Source organism: Tenrec ecaudatus, chromosome 1 (genome assembly GCF_050624435.1).
Source record: "Tenrec ecaudatus isolate mTenEca1 chromosome 1, mTenEca1.hap1, whole genome shotgun sequence".
NCBI lineage: Eukaryota > Metazoa > Chordata > Mammalia > Afrosoricida > Tenrecidae > Tenrec > Tenrec ecaudatus.
This window is the reverse complement of record NC_134530.1, coordinates 61,950,223-61,971,898: the sequence shown is the minus strand read 5'-3', so window position 1 is coordinate 61,971,898 and position 21,676 is coordinate 61,950,223. Positions and strand designations below refer to the sequence as shown.

At 46.9% G+C, this 21,676-nt stretch overlaps 1 protein-coding gene across 1 annotated transcript in view; it reads left to right on the top strand.

Moving 5' to 3' along the window:
• The first annotated feature begins 20,486 nt into the window (after nt 1–20,486).
• The window catches only part of EPHA10 (EPH receptor A10), a 35,187-nt gene continuing 33,997 nt past the window's right edge, over nt 20,487–21,676 (top strand). Inside the window, exon 1 of the mRNA XM_075539231.1 lies at nt 20,487–20,592. Within this exon, the coding sequence (XP_075395346.1) occupies nt 20,487–20,592 (106 nt within the window). The remainder of the gene's footprint in view (nt 20,593–21,676) is intronic.

Genomic DNA, 21,676 nt, shown 5'->3' with positions numbered 1-21,676 from the left:
ACACTCTCAATCCTTAAAATGACACCAGATTATGTGACTACCACAGAAGAAAACCAGAAAGAGCTAATACAGAGGATATTAAAGCTCAGTAGGTGGCCACGATTTGGGATAACTAGTGGAAAGGTTTCTCCGGCTCTCAACAATACCATTAGTCCCAAGAATGCCCTGAAATGCAATGGGGCAATGGCTCATGCCTGAACTACATGACTTCTGCCACCTTAGCCACAATGGTTTCGCCCAGGACTAGACCTCTGACCCAAGCCTGTCACTTGACCTACCGATCTTGTATTCATCAGCCTCTACAGCTAAGTGCATTAGAACCCTACACCCTGACTTCTCATCCACAGGTTTTGAACTTGTCTGCTTTTACAACCGTGTGACCCATTTCCATGATATAAGTTTCTGTATATGTACACAGAAGAGGAGCACTGAGCTCACTATGAATGGAAATTGAGTCAATGGCAGTAAGTTTTGGTCTAGATAATATATTTAAACTTTACTGGTTTTGCTTCTATGGAGAACCCAGCCTTGGATGGGCATGAGAGTCTGCATTTTAAAAAATTTGAGGACCCCTGCTTTAGACTAACTATATCATCCATAATCCATTTTACAATGTTCTCTGCCTGAGATCAAGACTAATCACTCCCTGGATGGTGCTCAAAGGGGGTTCTCTAGAGGTTTAATCCGTGCGGGGACCCTGGAAATAGATTCGGGGTTTCTATTGTCATCCATCACCTTCTGAAAACTGATTGTTACAATTGAAGCTCCGTTCCCTCCTTTTGACCTGGGTTTTTTTTTATTTACCATCCCTGGATCACACAGGCCGATGTGCTTCCTCCATGTGGACTTACTTGATGCCTCACTTACATGGCTCCTTATCTTAAGACAGATCATTAAGAACCCCAATGCTATTCTTTCTGATAGCTGAGCACCATCTGGCTTCTTGACCACACTTGGCTATCATGCCTGTATCTTAAGTGATCTCCTCGTGAAGGTGCACACTCAGGAGGGCCACGTCATAAGGACTAGTTCTTAGCTTAGACTCTGTGCCATGAGATTATGACAGAATTGTGTCACATACCCACGCGCCATCCAAGACCGTATAGAGCAGAGTGAACACAGTCAAGAAGAAGGGAGAAAGTGGGGGCTGGCAGTCGGATGGCCGCCTCTTTCTCCGGATGAGCGGCAGCTGAGTTTGAACCGCCAGCATTTTTGATGAGCAGCGGAACCCTCTAGTCCCTCTGCCTCCAGGACGCAGGTTTCCTGACCAGTGCTTCTCAAGGACAGCCCCTGCTGTCAGTGTCATGTTTTGCTATTATGTATTATTTATTGCAGGTGTTAGAAAAGCTTCCAGACTAAAATGCACTAGGAAGAAAGACCTGAGGGTCGGCTTCTGAAAAATCAGCCAATGGATGCACTATGGATCTCCATGGTTGGATCTTCAGTGCACAGGTCACCAAAGCCTGGCCCAACTCAATGTCCGCGAACAACACTGACATATCATCATTTCAGGCTACATCGCTAGCTGATACCTGAAACACTCCATAATTTTTTTACCACTGAAACAAGTAGTAAAATACACTTTACACTTCCTTTCTTGTACACTCTTCCTTCTAGAATGATTTTCCCCATGGGATTTGTCTTCTGTGTCTCCACAGTTGTTCTTCCTAAATTATCTAATATAATTACAAACCTACAATAGATACCATTTGTTACACACTCCTCATATCAGGATGTCTATAAATAAACAACTGTGTGCTCCAGCAAAAGCCAAGCAGGAGTTGGGGAGAGGAAGGACCAGGGTGGGGAGGTGTGATGGTCAGAGTTTTGTCCACTAGACATTCCGGATGAGGATAAGGGTATAGCCCAGCACATCAGTCAGTGGACAGCCTGATGACACCTCCTTGGAGGCATGGCCTTTTGTACAGGAGAAAGACCATGCAGGGCCAAGTTCTCTCTGGCCCTTCACCTCCTGCGGGAGCCACCAGACTCTGAACCTGCTGTCAGCCCCTGGTCATGGAGCCTGTGAATCCCAGGAACCATTAGCGGACTGCCAACAGTGAATTCAATTGGCCCACTTTGCGTTCATTTACCTCTGTATCTACCAGCCGGAGGCCCCCTGCTTTGTCCTCCTGCTTCCTGATGGTCAGTGTCTGCAGCAAGAGTCAGGAGAAATGTGACTTGAAGTGGACCCCACTTACCTACTTCTACAACCGCATAAACCACTTCTCAATATACAAATACAGACAAGCGACACTGGTTTTGCCTCGTTAGAAAATCCAACCTAACACAGGAAGTTTAGGGACGTGCTCAAGTTGCTCAGGGAAGACCTCAGCTCAAAGGTGACCTGAAGGGAGAGAGGAAGGAAACCATGAAGACATTTGGAGGAAGGGAGCTCCAGGTAGAAGGAACTGCAAGTTCAAAGACCTGCAGGCAAGAGACACTGGGCAGTTTGTACATCTATTGGAATTTTGCTTGCGTGTTTTGTCATGTTCACTATCCATGTGGCCTGCATTCAATATAAATGGATGGTGTGGGAAAGCTCGCTTGTTGTCTGCTGGGTCTGCATTCTGCATCTGAGACATGGTGAACAGGTCTCATCAACGTTTCCAGCACAGGCTGGGAAGAAGGTGAACAGGTCTCATCAACGTTTCCAGCACAGGCTGGGAAGAAGGAAAATGTGGTTCACATCTGAAAATTTAGCCACAGAGAACCCAATGAGTAGACGCAGAACATTGTCTCATGCGTCACCAGAAGATGAGCATCTCAGATCGGAAGGTGCTCACAATTTGGGGACAAGCTGCCTCTTCAAAGCAGAGTCACCCTTAATGCTGTGGGTGGAGCAAAGCTTTGGGGACCTTCATTTGCTGATGGGGCATGATCCCAAGTAAGAAAACAATAGCTGTAAACATCCGTTAATAATCATAACAGTGCATGTACAAAGCATGAGTCCAGGACAGGGGTTCTCAACCTTAATAATGCCGCGACCCTTGAATACAGTTCCTCAGGTTGTGGTGACCCCCCAACCACAAAATTATTTTCGTTGCTTCTTCATCGCTGTTGTTTTGCGACTGTTATGAGTCGAGTGACCCCTGTGAAAGGGTCGTTCCCCCCCCCCACACACACCACAGTGGCTGCGATCCCCAGGTTGAGAACTGCTGGTCTAGGAAAATTAGAAGTTGTCAGCCAAGAAATGGAGCAATATCATAGGCCTTAGTGAGCTGAGATGAATTGATATTGACCATTTTGAGCTGGGTAATTACTTTATTGACTATGCTTGAACACAGATTCAAGAACAATGGGGTCACATTCAACATCAGAAAGGATATTTCAAGATCGAGCTTAAAGTGCAGTGTTGTCTGTGATAGAACAATATCTACACACCTACAAGAAGTCCAGTTAATACAACTACTATTCACACGTACGCACTAACTACTAACGCCAGTGATGAGGAAATTGAAGAATTCTACTAGCATCTTCAGTATGAAATTGATCAAATATGTAATCAGCATGCATTGATAATTATTGATGATTGGAATGTGAACATTGGAAACAACAAAGTAAGGATCAGTAGTTGGGAAATATGGCCTTGGTGAGAGAAATGAAGCTGGGGGTCATTTGGTAGAATTTTGTAAGACCAATGACTTCTTCATTGGGAATACCCTTTTAATTTTATATATTTGAATCATCTTATTAGGGCCTTTTACAGCTGTTATCACAATCTATACATACATCCATTGTGTGTCAAGCACATTTGTACATTTGTTGCCCTTACCAGTCTCAAAACATTTGCTTTCTACTTGAGCCCTTGGTATCAGCTCCTCATTTTTCTCTCCTTCCCCCTTCCCCCCTCCTACATGAACCATTGATATTTTATAAATTATTATTATTTTCTCATATATTACACTGTCCAATGTCTCCCTTTATCCACTTTTCTGTTGTCCATCCCCCAGGGAGGAGGTTATATGTATATCCTTGTAATCGGTTCCCCCTTTCTACATTGCTACACTGAACCCTAACTGGCTCATCTCCTCCCCATGACCCCTCCATGAGGGGATGTCCACTTGCCTTCAGATGGGCCTTCATTCCCGACTCCGCACTCCCCTTCATTCACAATGATATAATTTTTTGTTCTTTGATGCCTGATAACTGATCCCTTTGACACCTAGTGATCACACAGGCTGGTGTGCTTCTTCCATGTGAGTTTTGTTGCTTCTGAACTAGATGGCTACTTGTTTGCCTTCAAGCCTTTAAGACACCAGATGCTATATCTCTCGATAACCAGGCACCATCAGCTTTCTTCACAACATTTGCTTATGCACCCATTTGTCTTCAGCGACCAAATGGGGAAGGTGAGCACACAATAATATGATTTTGTGTTCTTTGATGTCTGATACCTGGTTCCTTCAACACCTCGTGATCACATAGGTTGGTGTGCTTCTTCCATGGGGGCTTTATTGCTTCTAAACTAGATGGCTGCTTGTTTACCTTCAAGCTGTTAAGACCCCAGATGCTATATCTTTTGATAGCTGGGCACCATCAGCTTTCTTCACCACATTTGCTTATGCTCACATTTGTCTTCAGCAATCGTGTCAGGAAGGGGGAATACCCTTTTAAACAACATAAATAGTAACTCTACATGTAGAACTCACTGGATGGAATACACAGGAATCAAACTGTGACATCTGTGGGAAGGGACTATTGAGGTGCTCAAAAATCATCAGCTAAAACAATGCCAAGCCGGAGGTGTTGAAGGGATCAGGTGTCAGGCATCATCAGAACAAAAACCTTACCACAGTGAATGAGGGGGGAGTGCGGAGTGGAGACCCAAAGCCCATTTGTAATCAACTGGATACCCCCATACAGAAGGGTCTTGGGGAGGAGATGAGCCAGTCAGGGTGTGATGTAGCGATGATGAAACATACAACTTTCCTCTAGTTCTTAAATGCTTCCTCCCCCGCCCCCTTCCCAACCACTATCATGGTCCCAATTCTATCTTGCAAGTCTGGCTAGACCAGAGGATGTACACTGGTACAGATAGGAACTGGAAACACTGGGAATCCAGGGAGAATGACCCTTTCAGGACCAGTGGTGTAAGTGGCGATTACTGGGAACGTAGAGGGAGAGTGGTTTGGAAAAGGGGAACCGATTCCAAGGATCTACATGTGACCTCCTCCCTGGGGGACAGACAACAGAAAAGGAGACATCAGATAGGGCAAGATATGACAAAACAATAATGTATAAGTTATCAAGGGTTCATGAGGGAGGGGGGAATGAGGAGAGAGGGGAAAAAACAAGGAGCTGATGCCAGGGGCTTAAGTGGAGAGCAAATGTTTTGAGAATGATGAAGGTAACAAATGTACAAATGTGCTTGACACAATTGATGTATGTATGGATTATGGTAAGAGTGAATGATTTTTAAAAATGGAAGTGAGTTTTTTAAAAATGTAATGGAGACATGACTGTAAACTACCCTTTCAGAATCCTGGCGGTGGAAGGAAGAAGACAATATAAGACAGTAAGTGTTTTGGATGTTTGTGGTATGGATTCAATAAAAGACATTTAACAGAGTGTTTGACATAGAACCAGCATCAAGAATTATTATAAATTGAGGAAGGGTATAGGATCAAGGATTTGTGTGAGAAATTCTAGAATATTTGTAGAGTAAGTAGAGGTACAGGGGATCACTTGAGAGAGCAGGTTCCCAAAGAAGTGTGTGTGTGTGTGTGTGTGTGTGTGTGTGTGTGTGTGCGTGATGGAAGGGGTACTGATGGTGGTGATATGTCAGGTAGAAAGGCTAAGACTTAGCACAGTACCAAAGACATGAAGGGACATATAGTTGAGGGCACATCGCTGAAAGACTCCCCACATGCCTTCTGCTGGGTCCCTGATTAACTTATCCTACCTGGGAGCGTCATCGTAGGACAGCTATGGCAATAAGAGACCTGATGAGCTGTGGGAGGACAGCAAGCACATCCTACATGAAGAAATCCAAAGGTCATTAAAAGACAGGAAAGAAAGAAAAGATCCAAGTGGATGTCTGAAGACTGCAAATGGCTCTCAGTCAAACAGCGGGTAAGGCAAATGGCAGAAAGGATGAAGTCAAAGAGCTGACCAGAACATTCCAAAGGGCAGCTAGAGAAGATGAAATAAAGTATCATAATGAAATAGTCAAGGACTTAGAAACCCAGACATGAAGAGCACTCTCAGAATCTTAAACAGAGAGAACTAAAGAAAAAATTCAAGCCTCAAGTTGAAATACTGGAAGATTCTATGGGCAAAATCACCTTCCTGTTGGGAGACCTGCCGGCATTGGAAACACAGTGACATCGTTCCCAACACAGTGCGACAAAGTGACAGACAGTGGAGCTTCCAGACTAAGAACGGACAACGGAGGAGGACTCGGTTCCCCACGTCGGAGGAAGAAGCCTCCGGAAAGCGTGTGCAGAGCTTCGAAGCATTGTCAGATGCTGAAAGCCTGGCCCAGGAAGCAGAACAGTGTCAGATGGCTGAAATGGTGGAATGAGTTCTATGGGACAGTACTGCCCATTCTCTCCATCCTCTTTTGCAGCTTGCTGCATCATTCAATGGTTTGCCCACAGAAACTTCCCATGTTGTGACTTGAGGCTTGATTTATTTTTCAGTTATCTCAACTTAAGATATGCTAAACTTGTTGTTGTTGTTGTTATTTTTCTAACTCTAAGCCTTTGCACATTTCATTGTATGTTTTACTTTGTCTTCCGTAGCTGCTCTTTGACTTCACCCTTTCTGTCCAGTTCTTTGACTTCATCCTTTCTTGCATTTGCCTTAGCTAATCTACAAGTTAGGTTAGGGTATGTTTCAGAGTCTCTTCTGATGCCCACCTTGACCTTTTCTTTTGTCTCTGTCTTTTTATGACCTTTGGCTTTTTTCAACATGTATGATGTTCTTGATGTCCTTCCACAACTCAGTCATTTATGTTCAATGAGTCAAATTGGTTCTTAAGGTGTTCTCCAATGATGAGAGCAATGAATGTACAAATGTGCTTTACACAGTTGATGTATGCATGGATTGTGGTAAGAGTTGTATGTGCCCCTAATAAAACGATTTTAAAAATGTGTTCTCCAGTTTTTGGTGGGATATGTTCAAAATTGTATTTTAGCTTTAATGGACTTGTTTTTAATTTTCTTCAGCTTCAACCTGAACTTACCTAGGCGCAATTGATGGTCTGTTCCACAGTCAGCACTTGGCCTGCTTTTAGCTGCTAATATTGAGCTTCTCCATCGTCTCTTCGCACAGACAATCAATTTGATTTCTCTGTATTTCATCTGGAGAAATCCACATGTATAGTTGCTATTTGTGTTGTTTTAAAAAGGTATATGCAATGAAGAAGTTGTCGTTCTTATAAAATTTTATCACACAATATCCAGCTTCATTTCTAGCACCAAGATTATATTTTCCAACTACTGTCCCTGCCTCTTTGTTTCCAACTTTTTTTTAAGCTATCAATGCATCTTGATTGCATGTTTGATCAACTTATGACTGAAATCATTGGTAGAATTCTTCCATTCCCTTATCACTAGCTTTCGTTGTTGGTGCATACACTTGAATAATAGTTTCTTTGATTAGATTTCTTTGTATGTGCACAGATGCAATCCTACCACAGATCGCATTTTACTTCAAGCTATGTCTTGAAATGTCATTTCTGGTGATGAATACAATACCGATCCTCTTTATTGTGTCTGTCCCAGCGTAGTAAACCATATGATTTTCTGATTCAAAGTAGCCAATGCCAGTCCATTTCATCTCACTAACACCTGGAATATCAGTCTTGATGTGTTCAATTTCATTTTTGACAACTTTCAATTTTCCTTGATTCATATGGCACACATTCCAAGTTCTGATTCTTAATTGTTGTTTGCATTGATCATCATTGGCAATCAAAATGTGAAAGTTGGAGACAAAGAAAAGGGACGGTAGTCAGAAATACAGCATTGGTGATAGCAATGAAACTAGCCATTGTATAATAGAATTTTGCAAGACCAATGGCTTCTTCATTGCATGTACCTTTTTCCTGCCTCCCAACAACATGAACAACATGAATTTCACTAGATGTAATACACACGGACCAGAATGACCACATCTGTGGGAACAGCCCCAGAAGCCCACAGGGTCACCATGCGTTGTAATCAACTCAATTGCAGTGACTTTGGGTGTCTTCTGGGGGGGGGGAAGATGAGGGAGAAACTCAGTGTTAGCAGCCAAAAGAATGTCAGGGGCCAGCTATGGAATAGGCCATCAATTGCTCACATGGAAGGTTAGGTCAAGCTGAAGAAAATTGCAACAAGTTCGCAAGAGCCAAAATAAAACCTTGAGCACGTCCCACCTGAATTTAGAGAGTCTCCCAACAGATTTGATGCATCGAGGAGCATCACACAGTGACCTGGTACAGGCTGGGGACTGGCTTGGAGATGTGAAGGCACTGCCTGGAGGAGACATGTATGAGCCTGCACCTTTGCCTCCATAGCAGGGAGGAGGGCCCAGAACAAAGTGCCACTCCGGGCCCAGAAGCCTGTGCCTTGAGCAATATTAGCCTCATGTGCTGTGCGTCTCCGTGTCTGTGTGGTGAGCTCCCTGAACTATGGAACACAATAAAGTTTTATTAGCCAATCTGAAAATGACAAAGAAAGAAAGGTAACAAAAAAGACAGGAAAGAAATTTTTTAAAAAGTGGAAGAAGAAACCCTGAGACGTGCTCTTGAATGCCACGTAGGGAAAGCAAATGAAAGAGATGGTGAAGCAGCAGAGCTGAACAAGACATTTCCAAGGGCAGCTTGGGAAGTCAGAGCAGGGCTTCATATTGAATTGTGCAAAGACCTGGAGTTGAAAAGCTGAAAATGAAGACCATGCTCAGCATCTTTCAAGCTGAAAAACCTGAAGGAAAAAAAATCCAACCCTAGAGTCTCAAAGTTGAAGAATTCCCTGGGCAAAAAAATTGAACGATGCAGGAGTCGTCAAAAGAAACAGAATCGCAGTACCGAAAAGAAGTGGTTGGTGTTAACCATCTCAAGAGGCAGTGTAGGATCAAGAACCAAGGGTCTTAAAGGAAGAAGTCCAAGCTACACTGAAGAGATTGCCAAAGAAACAAAGGCTTCAGGAGTCGACAGAATACCAATCGAAATGTTTCAACAGCTAAGGAAGCACTGGTCTATGCCAAGAAAATCGGAAGATAGCTACCTAGTCAACTAACTGGAAGAGACTCCTACTGGTGCCCATTACAAAGGAAGGTGACCAAACAGAATGCAGGAATTATTCAAAGTATCATTAATACTGTGAGGTAGTTAGTTTATTGTGCCAGCCTGGCTGATAAACACAAGTGGGATTAATTGAAGGGAGGAGAGATAAATGGCTTGGAGAGCCTTGCCTTTTCCGTCTCTTGCTCTTTGATCATTGGACCAGTGTGCTGCTGCCTTGCTTGTTCTTTGCATCAATTTGCAAGCTACACTACCTGTGGGACACCTAACCCATGGACTGTGTCACTGTAATCTGAGGTTCCTTCAAGACTTGCTTCGCCACACCATTGGCTTGAGCTGGGGACTGTCAGACCCTGTCATCTGGCTGACTGTTGGTGACCTGATTTGCTGCCTGTGCCCAGATAGCCTGAATTGCTCTACAGAGGACTACGTGACAGCCCTCAAGACTTGAAGGACTGCCAGTGTCTCACAACTTTCTCATGGGAGTGAGTGCACTGAGCCATTTGTCCTGCTTTATATAATTTAATTGACTGTTTATTTCTTATGTTATCTATTTGCATAAATATATATATATAATTATTAGCATTCTGGTTTCGTTTCTCTAGAGGACCCTGTCTAACACATACTGTATCCAAGTGAGATTATGCTGAGGATCATTATAAAGCAGTTGCAGCAGTAGGCGACAGGAAGCAGCCAGAAATTCGTGCTGGATTCAGAAGAGGAAGAAGCACGAGAGATGGCATTGCCGGCATTCGATGGACCTTAGTTAAAGCAGAGAACATCAGGAAGAATGTACGTGTGTTTACTGACCATGCAAAGGTGCTAGACTGACTGCATCATAATGGATTATGGATAACGATGAGAAGAATGGGAATTCTAGAACACTTTATTGTGCTCAAGAGGGACCTGTACATAAGGGGCAGTCTTACAAGCGGAACAAGAGGATCCTGCATGGTTTAAAATCAGGAAAGGTGATGTAGCCTTGCACCATACTTATTCAATCCGCATGGTGAACAAATAATCGAAGAAGCTGGAGCATATTTAGAAGAACAGAGCATTAAGATCGGAGGCATGCTCATTAGAACCTAGAATATGCAGCAGCCTAGCGTGCTGAACACAAGAGGGCTTGAAGCACATGCTGAGGAAATCAAAGGCTGTAGCCTTCAGTATGGTCCACAGCTCAATATATAGAACAAAAAAGCCTCACATCTGGACCAATAAACACGATAAACAGAGTAAATACTGAAGTCGTCAAAGATTTCAATTTGCTTGGCTCCACAGTCGATGCTCATGTAACTAGCAATCCAAAAAAATCAAATGATGTTTTGCATTGGGCACATCTGCTGAACAAGACCTCTTTGAATTGCTGAAGTCTCTTCGAAGACTAACACGTGCCTGACCCAAACTGTGGTTCTCCAGGGCCTCCCATGTCTGTGAGAGCTGAAAGACCAAAGAACGTGTGCATTTCAACCTGCTGTTGTCCAAGAACATCGAAGGTGAGACGGGCTGCCAGAAGGACAGCGTTGCCTTGGAAGATGCCCAGCCAGAACACTCCTTAGACGTGAGGACAGCGTGACTTCATCTCACTTCCCCAGGACCTGCTTTCAGGGTGGCCGGTCCTGGAAAAGGACACAGGTTTGCTAGAGTAGAGGGTCAGTGAGGAAAAGGAAGACCTTGGATGAGATGGACTGACCTAATGGCTGTCGCCATGAGCTCAAGGCAAACAACTGTAAGTTGGAGGCAGGACTGAGGAGGGTGCGTTTGTTCTGGTGGCCATGGTGCTGCTGCAAGTCTGATCCGATCTGATGACGCCTGACAACTGCCATCAACTGATGTAGGATCCAGTCTGTGTTTATTACTTTGCATAAATTTTCTTTCCCCGTCGGGCCAAGAGTCTTAGTTCATTGTGCTTTTCCCTGCACACATTGAAGTGTAGTATGCATATGTGTTTCAATTAATTCATCATATTTAAAGAGAACATTTATTAAATTTTAAATGGGGCAAGGATAGGACAACTAGAGACACAGCATATGTTTTTATGTACTTTCAGGCTGTGCTATTAGGTACACACAGATGTAAAGTTGTTGTAACTTCCTGGTGTGTTGCTGCTTTATTCTTTAGGAAGCATCTGGCGGCGTAGTGAGTTAAGCACTGGCTGCTAACCTCAAGGGGGTCAGTTCAAACCCACCAGCTGCTCTGAGATGAAGCTGTCCTCATAAAGATTTACAGTCTTGGAAAACCTCAGATGCAGTTCTTGTCTGTCCTGTAGGGGGACTAGAGGTAGTAATCAACTCGATGGCTGTAGTTGGATTTTTAATTTTTTTTAGTACTGTTTCTAAGGGACTGTAGTGTCACAACAGTTAAGTGCCTAACCACTAACCCAAAGGTTGGCAGTTCAAAGACACTCATTGAACTGCGGGGGAAAGACCTGAAAATCAGCTCCGGTAGAGATTAGATCAGGTGTCGGTGCACTCATGGCCAAGTTCAAGAACCACACCACACAACCAATCTTGAAAAACAGCACAGAAATGGCATCCAGAAACCCCGATCACAATGACATGAATCTCTTAAGGGGGTGGACCCTGCGTTCCTGAGGCACATGCGCTTCACCAAAAAGCACAGGAAGGGCCTGAAGACAATGCAGGCCAACAGCACCAAGCTCATGGATGCTCATACCGAGTTTATCAAGGTTCTTATGACACCCAAGGAGGTCAAGGCTAAGATTCCAATGGGTGTCAACCGCAAGCGCAGTTGACCGACCTACATTGCTCACCCCAAGCTTGGAAAATAGACTGGGGCAGGTATTGCCAAGGTCTGAGGCTCTACTGGCTGAAGGCCAAGGCCAAAGCACAAGGCAAAACTGACGTTCCAGACAAGGTCTCAACTCCTGCTCAAGCTCCCTAAGGTGTTCAGGCTCCTACAAAGCAGAGCTCTCCATCTGGAGATGAGAGGGACTGGTGTGAGCCCTGGGCTGCCACCTGCAGGGAGCTGGTGTCCTCCTGTGCTCTTTGTACAAATAGGTTTTAAGGTGGGCACACACACACACACACACACACACAAAATTAGAACCTGAAAAATTCTCTGTGGGGAAATTCTATATTGTGATGAACCAAAGCGGACTCAGGAACACAGCAATGACAAGAGCGATGCTTGTGTAGAGAACATAGAGGTCTAGATTGTATGATATAAGTTTAGGTACCCTGGATCTATTTTGGTTAGTGTTTGTATAGAATTTTCTCCAACAGTTTAGTTAAACATATCTGGATCATAGGATGGCAGTTCAAACCCACTCGGGAGGCGTCTCAGAAGTAAGGCCTGGTGATATGCTTTCGAAAGGACTCAGGCTTGCAGACCTGGTGGAGCAAAGTTCCGCTCTGCACAAACAAGGCTTCCACGTGTCAGAATTCACTCAACAACAACATTCTTCCATTTGTGGGTTGTTTCTTGTAAGCAAAAATAGTTGCTTTAAGGAATCAACATGACAGTCTTTGTGTTTTGGTTTTCCCGCAATTTTTTTTATTGTAAATTAGGTGGAGATTTACATTTCTGGTAACCAACGTTATATTCAACAGTTTAAACTACTGTCTTTGCTTTTTCACTGGAATATTAAGTCTATTTATATTTAAAACAGGAACTTAATGTTTGTACATGTGAGTTCCGACACATCATACTTCCTCACCCCGCCCCACCCCATACAATATGTCTTTCTTCTTTGAAATGTCTTTGATCATATTCTACACACTCTTACATGTTGGTAATAGTCATTTACTTGCTAAACTTGTGAGAATGCATTATAAATGGGCTCTTTTACCAGTTCCTAGACAGTGCAAAGATTTAAAACACGTTCATTTCTTTTGCCTCATCAGCCACCATACAAGCTTTTATCGTGTACCATTGCTTGTGCGTGTGTTCTGAGCTCCATAGGATATTACTGGTGAACAGTGTCTGTCCATCTTTTTGGACGGGTTTCTCTTTCCAGCGTTCTTTATTTCTCTCTGTGTGCCCGTGCTTCCTTTTGGCTTTGTTTTGATTCTGCTTGAGAGATGAGAAAATTTCATTTCTCACTTTTAAAATTTATTTTCATTGAGTGTAGTATTCCAGACCATTATTTTCTTTCAGCACCTTGAAGACGCTATTCCATTGTCCACAGGGTTTAATATTTTATGTTGAGGAGTCCAGAGAATATTGTCAACAAAGAATGTTATTTCTCTCCGTGTAATATATCGTTGTCCCGCTCTCTCTCTAGTTGCTTTTAATGATTTTTTGTCTTGGTTTTTCAGCAGTGTATTATGAAGTGGTTAGGTGTGTTTTTCTTTTTATTTAGTTTGCGTGTGATTAATAGTGCTTCTTGAATCTTCCTCTGTATATGCAGTTCCAACAGTTCATGAAGCTCTCTACCATGCTAGCTTGGGCTATTGCTCCTTTCCATTTGCTCTCTTCTCGCTCGGTCTCTAATTCCATGTGTGGGAGGCTGTCTCCCCAGGTCCCCTGGGACTCGGACACTGTGTCCATATTCTCCCTTTCTTCATGCTCTGTCTGCATATTTACATTGATCTATTTTCGCTGGCAAGGAATCAGGTGCATAGTGGGATATGCTGCATTGGGGGTGCGATAGTTTATTGTGCCAGCCTGGTCGATAAACACAAGTAGGATTAACTGAAGGGCAGAGGGATAAATGGCTCGGTGAGCCTCGCCTTGCTTGTTCTGTGCCTCAATTTAAAAGGGTACACTACCTGTGGGATGCCTAGCCTGTGGACTGTGTCGCTGTAAGTTGAGGTCTCTTTAAGCCCACACGATTGGAATGTTCATCTCTGGAGGTGGGGACCGACAGTTGATGACAGTTGGTGACCTGCCTTGCTGTTTGCTGCCTGGGTATATATAGCCCAGCTCTCTCTACAGAAAGGGTCTGGCAATTGGCGGCTCTCAAGCCTTAAAGGACTGCTAGTGTCTCACTGCTTTATAATTTAACTGTTAATTTCTTGTATTATCTATCTGTATATAATTTAATGGTTCATTTCTTGTATTATATATCTATCTTTATAAATATTTATTAAAATTTTTTTAATTTTATATATATTATATTTATATATAATTACTAGCAATCTGGTCTTGTCTCTCTAGAGAACCCTGTCCAACACAGGGGCCTAACCACAAAGTTGTTTGTTCAAATCCACCAGCTGCTCAATGGGAGGAAGAGGAGGCTTTCTGCTTCTGTAAAGACATACTGCCTCAGAAACACACGGGGCAGTTCTACGCAGTGTAATAGTGTTGCTGTGAGTTGGAGTGGACTCTGTGGCAGTGGATTTGGTCCTTATTTTTTGGGGGGGGGCTTGTCTTTCCACTTACTAGTCTTAGAATTAGCTGTGCTAATTATGACTTCACATATTGTGCTAAGTTAAATTTTCCATGTTTCAGATTTTGACTGGAGAAACCCAGATACTCATAGATACTCATATGTGCATAAGAAAGAGTGTTATATCAAAGAGTAATTGTAGATTGAGAAAACAGCCCAGCCCAGATCAAGTCGTTAAGTCTGATATTAGCCCGTAAGTCCAATACCAGTCTATAAATTCCTCTTCAGACTCATGCAACACATGCAATGATGCAGAATGCAGGAAGATCACAGGCCAGTGGGTGGAAAGTCTTGTGGATCCAGTGGTGTTGGAAGCATGTCAGTGCTGGTGTGGGTCTCCACATGGCTCCTCCAGCTCCAGGGCTCTAGTGTAGCTCCATGTGTCTTCTCAACAGGAATGTCTCGCAGGGAGTGAGCGTGTGTCCTACCTCCAGCGAGCTATTTGTGTCTGTAGCACCTTCAAATGAGGTCATCAGGCTACGACCTGATTGACTAGACTGCACCTCTTCACTCTTAATTCTCAAATTGACACAGATTATGTAAGTACCACAGATAGTAAGCATTCAACTCAAATTGGGGTTCTTTCAGAAAGAAAAAATTAGAAGAAAAATAGAAGAGAGCTAGTATTCTCCAGTTTTTACCCTTTAATAAATATATTTCTTTTCTTTTTCTTTTTTTTAACAGTGCTGCCTGGGTTTATTTGTACAACAAACAGCACAAGACATCAGCGCCATGCAGGCGGCAGCCCAGGGCTCACACCAGTCCCTCTTGCCCTCACATGGAGAACTCTGTGGGAGCCTGGGCACCTTTGGGAGCTTGAGCTGGAGTCGAGCCCTTGGCTGGAATGTCAGCCTTGCTTTGTGCCTTAGCGTTGGGCTGGTAGAGCCTCGGATCCTTGGCAATACGTGCCCGTGCCCGCTTGCTTGGGGTGAGCAATGTAGGCCAGTCGGCTGGACTTGCAGTTGACGCCCATTGGGATCTTGGCCTTGACCTCTGTGGGCTTCACAAGATCCTTGATGGCCTCAGAGCGAACAGCCACAGCCTTGGCGTTGTTGGCTTGGCCCTTCTTGTTGTGCTTCTTGGCAAAGTGCGTGTTCCTCAGGAACTTGGGGTCAACCCCTTTAAGAGATTCGTATCGTTGTGATCAGGGGGTTTTGGTGCCATTTCTGTGCCATTTCCGAGATTGGTTGTGCATGGTGTGGTTCTTGGACTTGGCCATGTCTGCACTGACACCTACAGCTCCCAGAGTGCCAAGGGCCAGAAGAGAGAGAGAGAGCAATAAATATATATTTATAAAGAAATGTGTGTGCATAGATGATATCTGCAAGGGTTCATGCCAATCTGTTAGAAATAGTTTACTCTCGGATTTGAACTTTCGGGGTGAGGATTCGATAGGTTCACTTTTTACTTATAAAATGTTTATCCTGTGGATGACATTGGTAGTTTAGATTTACAGGGAGTGCTCCAACCTAAAAATGAGATGCTCAGAAATGGAACTGTAAGAACAAGCACAGAGACCTAACAGTAAACCAGAGCCACTGAGCATCTGTTGGCAGATCCCATGCATAGCCTTGGGCCCTCGCATAATCACCGAGCTGCCAGTGGTCGGTTTATCCCTATTGGAGACTTGCAGGCAGAAGGCTATCAGAGTCTGATGCTATAAAATATTAAAGTCACCCAATTCCCTCCCCTCAAATTCTCAAAGCAACCTTCACATCGCACACTCATGTCCTGTGCACATTTTCCCATAGGGGAAGGCTGTCTGGGATAAGGTACTGTCAGCAGTCGGCTCCCCAAGGCCTTTTCATAGCATAGGTAAATACACGCAGTCTTTGACTGAGATATCAGGATTGAGGCCGAGTTAATATGATTCTCCTCCCAACCCCCAATATGTAGGCTCACCTTTAGAGCTGTTAAAGTCAAGTTTATGGGCCTGGACCATGCTAAATTCACCAAGGTAAATGTCACCTCTGAGGCCAGTTGGCAGCTGGCCAGGCAGCCTGCCCTAATGACATTCCTGTCTCTTGAAGCACAGTTTCCTCAGGCTCATGTGCTTCCGAACCACCTTCCTCTCCAGCAGCTATTTCTTTACCCCTCACTCTGTCTTTTCCTCTATGACTGTCTCCCTAATTCTTCCTCTCCCTCTCTTCCTATCTCACCATTTAACCTTCCTTTATCCTTTCTTTCGTTTTTCCTTCTTATTTTCACCTTGATTAACCATGGGAGTGAACAGTGATTAATATAAGGGGGCTTCAACGAGTTCATGGAAAATCTCATTATCTTTTCACTCCATTTTTCCATGCATTCTTTTGACTCACCCTAGTACATACCAAAATGATGTACTAGGCACAGTGCTGGGTCACATTTGTAAATCATGTGCTCTAATTATATAACCCAATAGTGTCTTTATCCACAGGAAGAGGAGGCTCATCACGGAAGGAAAGAGAGGACAGTGATAGCTGAGGAGTTTTGTTTGATGATTGTAAAGCCGCTCACTGCTGAATTTTAGGGGTATTAAATAAAATACTTCACATTTCCTTTATAAGAAAAATTACTAAACATTTTTGGTTACTAACACATCTTATTTTTGCCTGTGAGTCTGTTGTCCTAGCTCTGAATCCGTTTCTGGTTTGCTTATTTCTTTTGGGGGGTCAGGGAATGGAAGTATCATGGAAGAGAAAAAGGCAAATTGTTGGTGCTCCTTTAAGCACTAATGCCCCTTCCCAACTGCTCCTTGTCATCCCCCCCCCCGCCCCCCAGCCCATTCCTCTTTCCTAAGAACTTGGGTTGGCTTTGATTTCTGTAGCACAATCTTAGTTTTCTCCTTGGAAGAGTTGACCTTCTCTGCTCAGCCAAGCTGAAATTACTTTCTACATCTGTTCAACAAGAGGTCAGATTTTTAGCCTCTAGATTTGCAATTTGCAATGAGTCGGAGATGGAGGTTGTGCTACAACGTGGAATCTGCTTTCTGGAAGACGCTGCCTCATTATTTGGGGGTTGAATCAAACTTCTCGGCACCAAAAAAGATTTTCCTCCACCATCCTAGGAGATAGTGGGGTAGAAGTAGAGGAAAACACCCCTTCTGCCCTCCTCAGTGGAGATCTGGGAGAGGCTGAAAACAGTTTTCAAGTGGGGTTCAGGTCTCTCCACTCTTACTCCAGCGAATGAGGTTGCTTAGCCCCTATAGACTCCAATCACTGTCTCTGAGCTACAAGCAAGCCCTAGTCCTAGGATCAGACCGCGGCAGCAGAGAAGTCCCGGGTGCTGAAGATGCCTTGTCCAGACCCCTGCAGGTGGAGCACCACGGACAGGAAGAAGTTCGAGCTGACTTGCCAGTGGAGAGTTCAGCACCACGGCCAGGGACCTGACTGCTCTTCTGGGTGACACCTAACCTGGCGGCCCTAGGCTGAAAACGGCCGGCCCCAACGCCCCCCAACTCTTCAAGGTTGTGATGGACGCTAGCTTGGTTAGCTTCTAAGACCCTCCCAAGCTCTCCACTGAGCTGTCTGTTCTGCAGCCTCCTGGTACAGTGCAATCTGCCTTAGAGCAACTCTTATTAAGATCAGGCTGATTTGCATACATCTGCATACGCTGGGGCTTCTCCAGTTTTCGTCTTATTATAAGTGAATTATCCCGCGGGGTTATTTTACCCTTTTTCTCCACCCCTCTCTAGGGCCCCGGTCTGGTGAGTCCCCGAGGTGCCTGCAGGCGTGTGTGGCGAGAGAGGGTTTGGAGCCAGAGAGCGGACAGCCAGGGTTGTCTTGGGCAATCTTCGCCGCTCTCCCCAGTTAATTGTCTCCATCTGGCTGGCTCCGGAATGACCCTGGCGACCCTCCGAGGGAATCTGCATTTTGCTTTAGCATCTAGGGTCAGAATCTTTGACCGAAGTCCCTGGTGCCCGGATGAGAAGCTATGGCTGGCGCCTTCGAGATCGCCAAGCGGATGGGACTCGGTGTTGAAGAGGGGGAGAGGGGTGGGGAAGTGAAGACTCGTTCTGGAATGAAAGAGTCCTGGGTCTCTAAGCAGCTTCTAAAAATATCTCCCAGCGCTGGGGGGAGGGCGGCAGGGGACGGGGGAGGGGTGGATCTAGCGTGAGGAGAATGAAGATGGGAAGGAGAGGTGGGGGGCTTGAAAGCCTTCCTTCAGGTAGGTCTGATTTCAGAGGCCCCGCCTGCAGCCAGACGCCACACCCCCTCCTGCTTTCTCAGCGGGCTCCGCTTCCCTGCAGTGGCTGAGCCCCACCGCTCCGACCACCTTTTTTCCTACGGGGTAGGGGGGCGGGGACTGATACCCTCCACCCCCCACTGCTACTTTCCTGCAAGTGTGTCTGTGAGCAAGCAAGTGTGCATCTACACGTAACACACGCGCATGCACGCAGGCACACACGCGCGCACACAGCAGAAACGACTCGTGGAAGCAGCTCTTCAACACCAGGAGCTAAGGGTTCTCCGTATGCGCCGTGCTCAAACAGGAATGGATTGTGCCGGTGGACACATTCACCCAGGTGTCGCCACCACACTCAGTAAGGGTTGGTTGGAAGAGGGAGAGATATGCAGATGCAAAGCGCACAGACAGCCACCCCACGGGCCGTGTAGACACAGGGCTCACACCCATTCTCAGGGCTTCTGCTGCGATTAGCGTCCGACTAGGAAGGGCTGAGTCCCCAACGGAAAGAGCCCAGAAATGCCACAAGGTGGGTGGAGCTTTCTCCCCTCAAGTTCAGCCCAGATGGTGGCGCTCAACAGCCCCCTCCTCGCCCTGGAGGGCCCCAGCCCCCTCCCCCCTCCAACGTCTTAAACCCTCCGCTTGCACATAAATGACCTTCACTAGATAGAGGTCGTGTTCCGTGTTTCCTTTTGGCTCTGCCCTGCTGAACTCTGCGAGAATTCTTCTGCACACCCTAGCCCCGCCCCCCGGAGATGCCCGAGTTCCCCTTCCTGCTCTCCTCACCAGCTCTCTGGAATGGGTGGAATAGGGTCACCAAAGGGGAACCCCAGACCCTGTGCGGCCGTGGGGAGTGCCACCTGCGTCCAGGCAGGAGGAGCAGGAGCCGGAGGAACCGCCCGCCTATTCACGTGAAATCTACCACCCTTTCCACCCAGCCAGCCACATGGTCTCCCAGCCTCGCGGGAACAGATCCGAGGGCGGGACCCAGTCTCCCACTTTTCTCTCCTTTCCCAAGCAGCCCACCCAGAGTCAGGCTGGCCTCGCCCTCCCGTCGGTGTGTGCGTGTGCATGTGCGTGTGTGTGCGTGTGCGTGTGTGTGTGTGTGTGTGTGTGTGTGTGTGTGTGTGAAGGGCGGGGAGGTGGGATGGAGCCGTAAGGCACCCGAAGACGCAGACACAGCAAGCGGCCAAGGCTAGTCAAGCTGTAGGAGCTTGCCAGAGCCTGAGGCCCGGGCCTTAGGCTTTGAACCCCCCTGCAAGTCCAGCGACTCATACCTGGGGACCAGGGAGCCAGTTCTCAGCTAGCTCGGAGGCTCCAAGGGTCGTCGCTATCCCGAGGTTCGCCCCTCCTCATGTCACGCCCACATTGCTCACTTCCCAAAAATGGGGGGCTAAGGTCTGGAGCCCTGGGCCATCAGCGCTAGCTCAACCCCCCATTCGCAGGAACCCCGCCAGCGCGGCCCCACCCCCACCATTTGGAGCTTGGTGGGACCCCTTCCTCCCAGCCCTCTAGGTCGCCGTTCCGCCTTTGGCGTGTGAAACTCCACCTCCCTAGCCTCTGCTGCCAGGGATTGGTGGACCTCCCGCGGAGGTGCCTTGTGATTGGTCCCCGTGGATGATGGTGACCGGGGAGACCCCGCCCCTAGCAGGAGCTGGGGTCTGGGAGCTCAGCTCCGCGGCGCTGGGGCTGGCGCGGCTGGAGCCGCCGCCGCACTGACAGCTCCGTCTGCGGACCATGGAGACCGGCGCCGGCCCCCACCCGCTGCGCCTCTTCGCCTGCCTGATGCCACTCTGTCTCGCGCTGCTTGTAGGGCCTGGGCGGCCCGGGACCGCCGAGGAAGGTGAGAAGACCGGCGGCTGTTCCCGGAGCCTGGGGTGCCAATCTAGTGGGAGCCGGAGGACCCCGGGGTGCGGGGGTGCTGGGAGGAGTCGCTGGAAGAACTGGAGTCTATATGTGAGATTTGGAACCAGAGGGCATCGAGAGGCGAAGAACTAGGGAGACAGAGGGTGGCTAAGCAGGGAGATAGCGAGGAGCTCTGAAAGCCGTGGGTTTGGAGACAGGCTGGCAAGAAAGAGACCAGGGGCTGCGGGAGCCCGAGGCTGCGGTTCTGGGGCCGGTGAGACGGACAGGCTGAGCGATGGCAAGTGGGAGGTGTGGGGGCAGGGAGATGAAGGGAGCAGAGACGGGGAGATGCGGAGGTGAGATTGGAATGTGGGGGAACGAGATGGAGATGGAGTAGCGGACGAGAGAGGACCACTGTATAGCCAACAGGAGGTGGAGCCCTGGTCTAGGGGGCTGGGGCCGGGAGCTGCCCGCGGTGCTGCCCAGGGAGCTGTCCGCAGTGCTGAATCCGGAGCGCGGAGCAGCCCGGCCGGGGCTGGGCTGCCCGCCACAGCGGAGCCCGCGTCTTTCCACAGATGCCGAATCCGGGGGAATCTACGCGTTCAAATGAATCCCGTAACAGGCGCATTTCTCGGAGCTGAATTCCGAGACGCTGGAATCGGAGGCGTTGACCACAGGGTTGGTCGGGCCGCTAGATCTCTGATGCCTTCCATCAGGCAATTCGATGTGCGCTTGGTTGTGTTGAAATCCGACAGGACTGCGGTCTTGGCTGCTGGGGTTGACGTTTCTGGGGCCAGCCGCCTCGGAGGGGCCCTCGGCTTGGCAGCCCATCGCCTTGCTTAGGCTCCAGATGAGTAGCCTTCCTTGATACGGGATGGCCCTGGGTTGCCAGTTGTGCTACCCCAACCAGTGCTTCTCTGTGGCCAGCACGGAGAGAAGCGTGTTGATTGCCCATCGAGTGCATCCTGAGGAAATGAAGTGACTTGAAGACGTTTTGGTATAGGAGGCACCATGGTTTCATGCCCACACAAAATGATCGCTGGCATTTGCCTAAGGTGACAGCCCCTGGGAAAGTGTCGGGT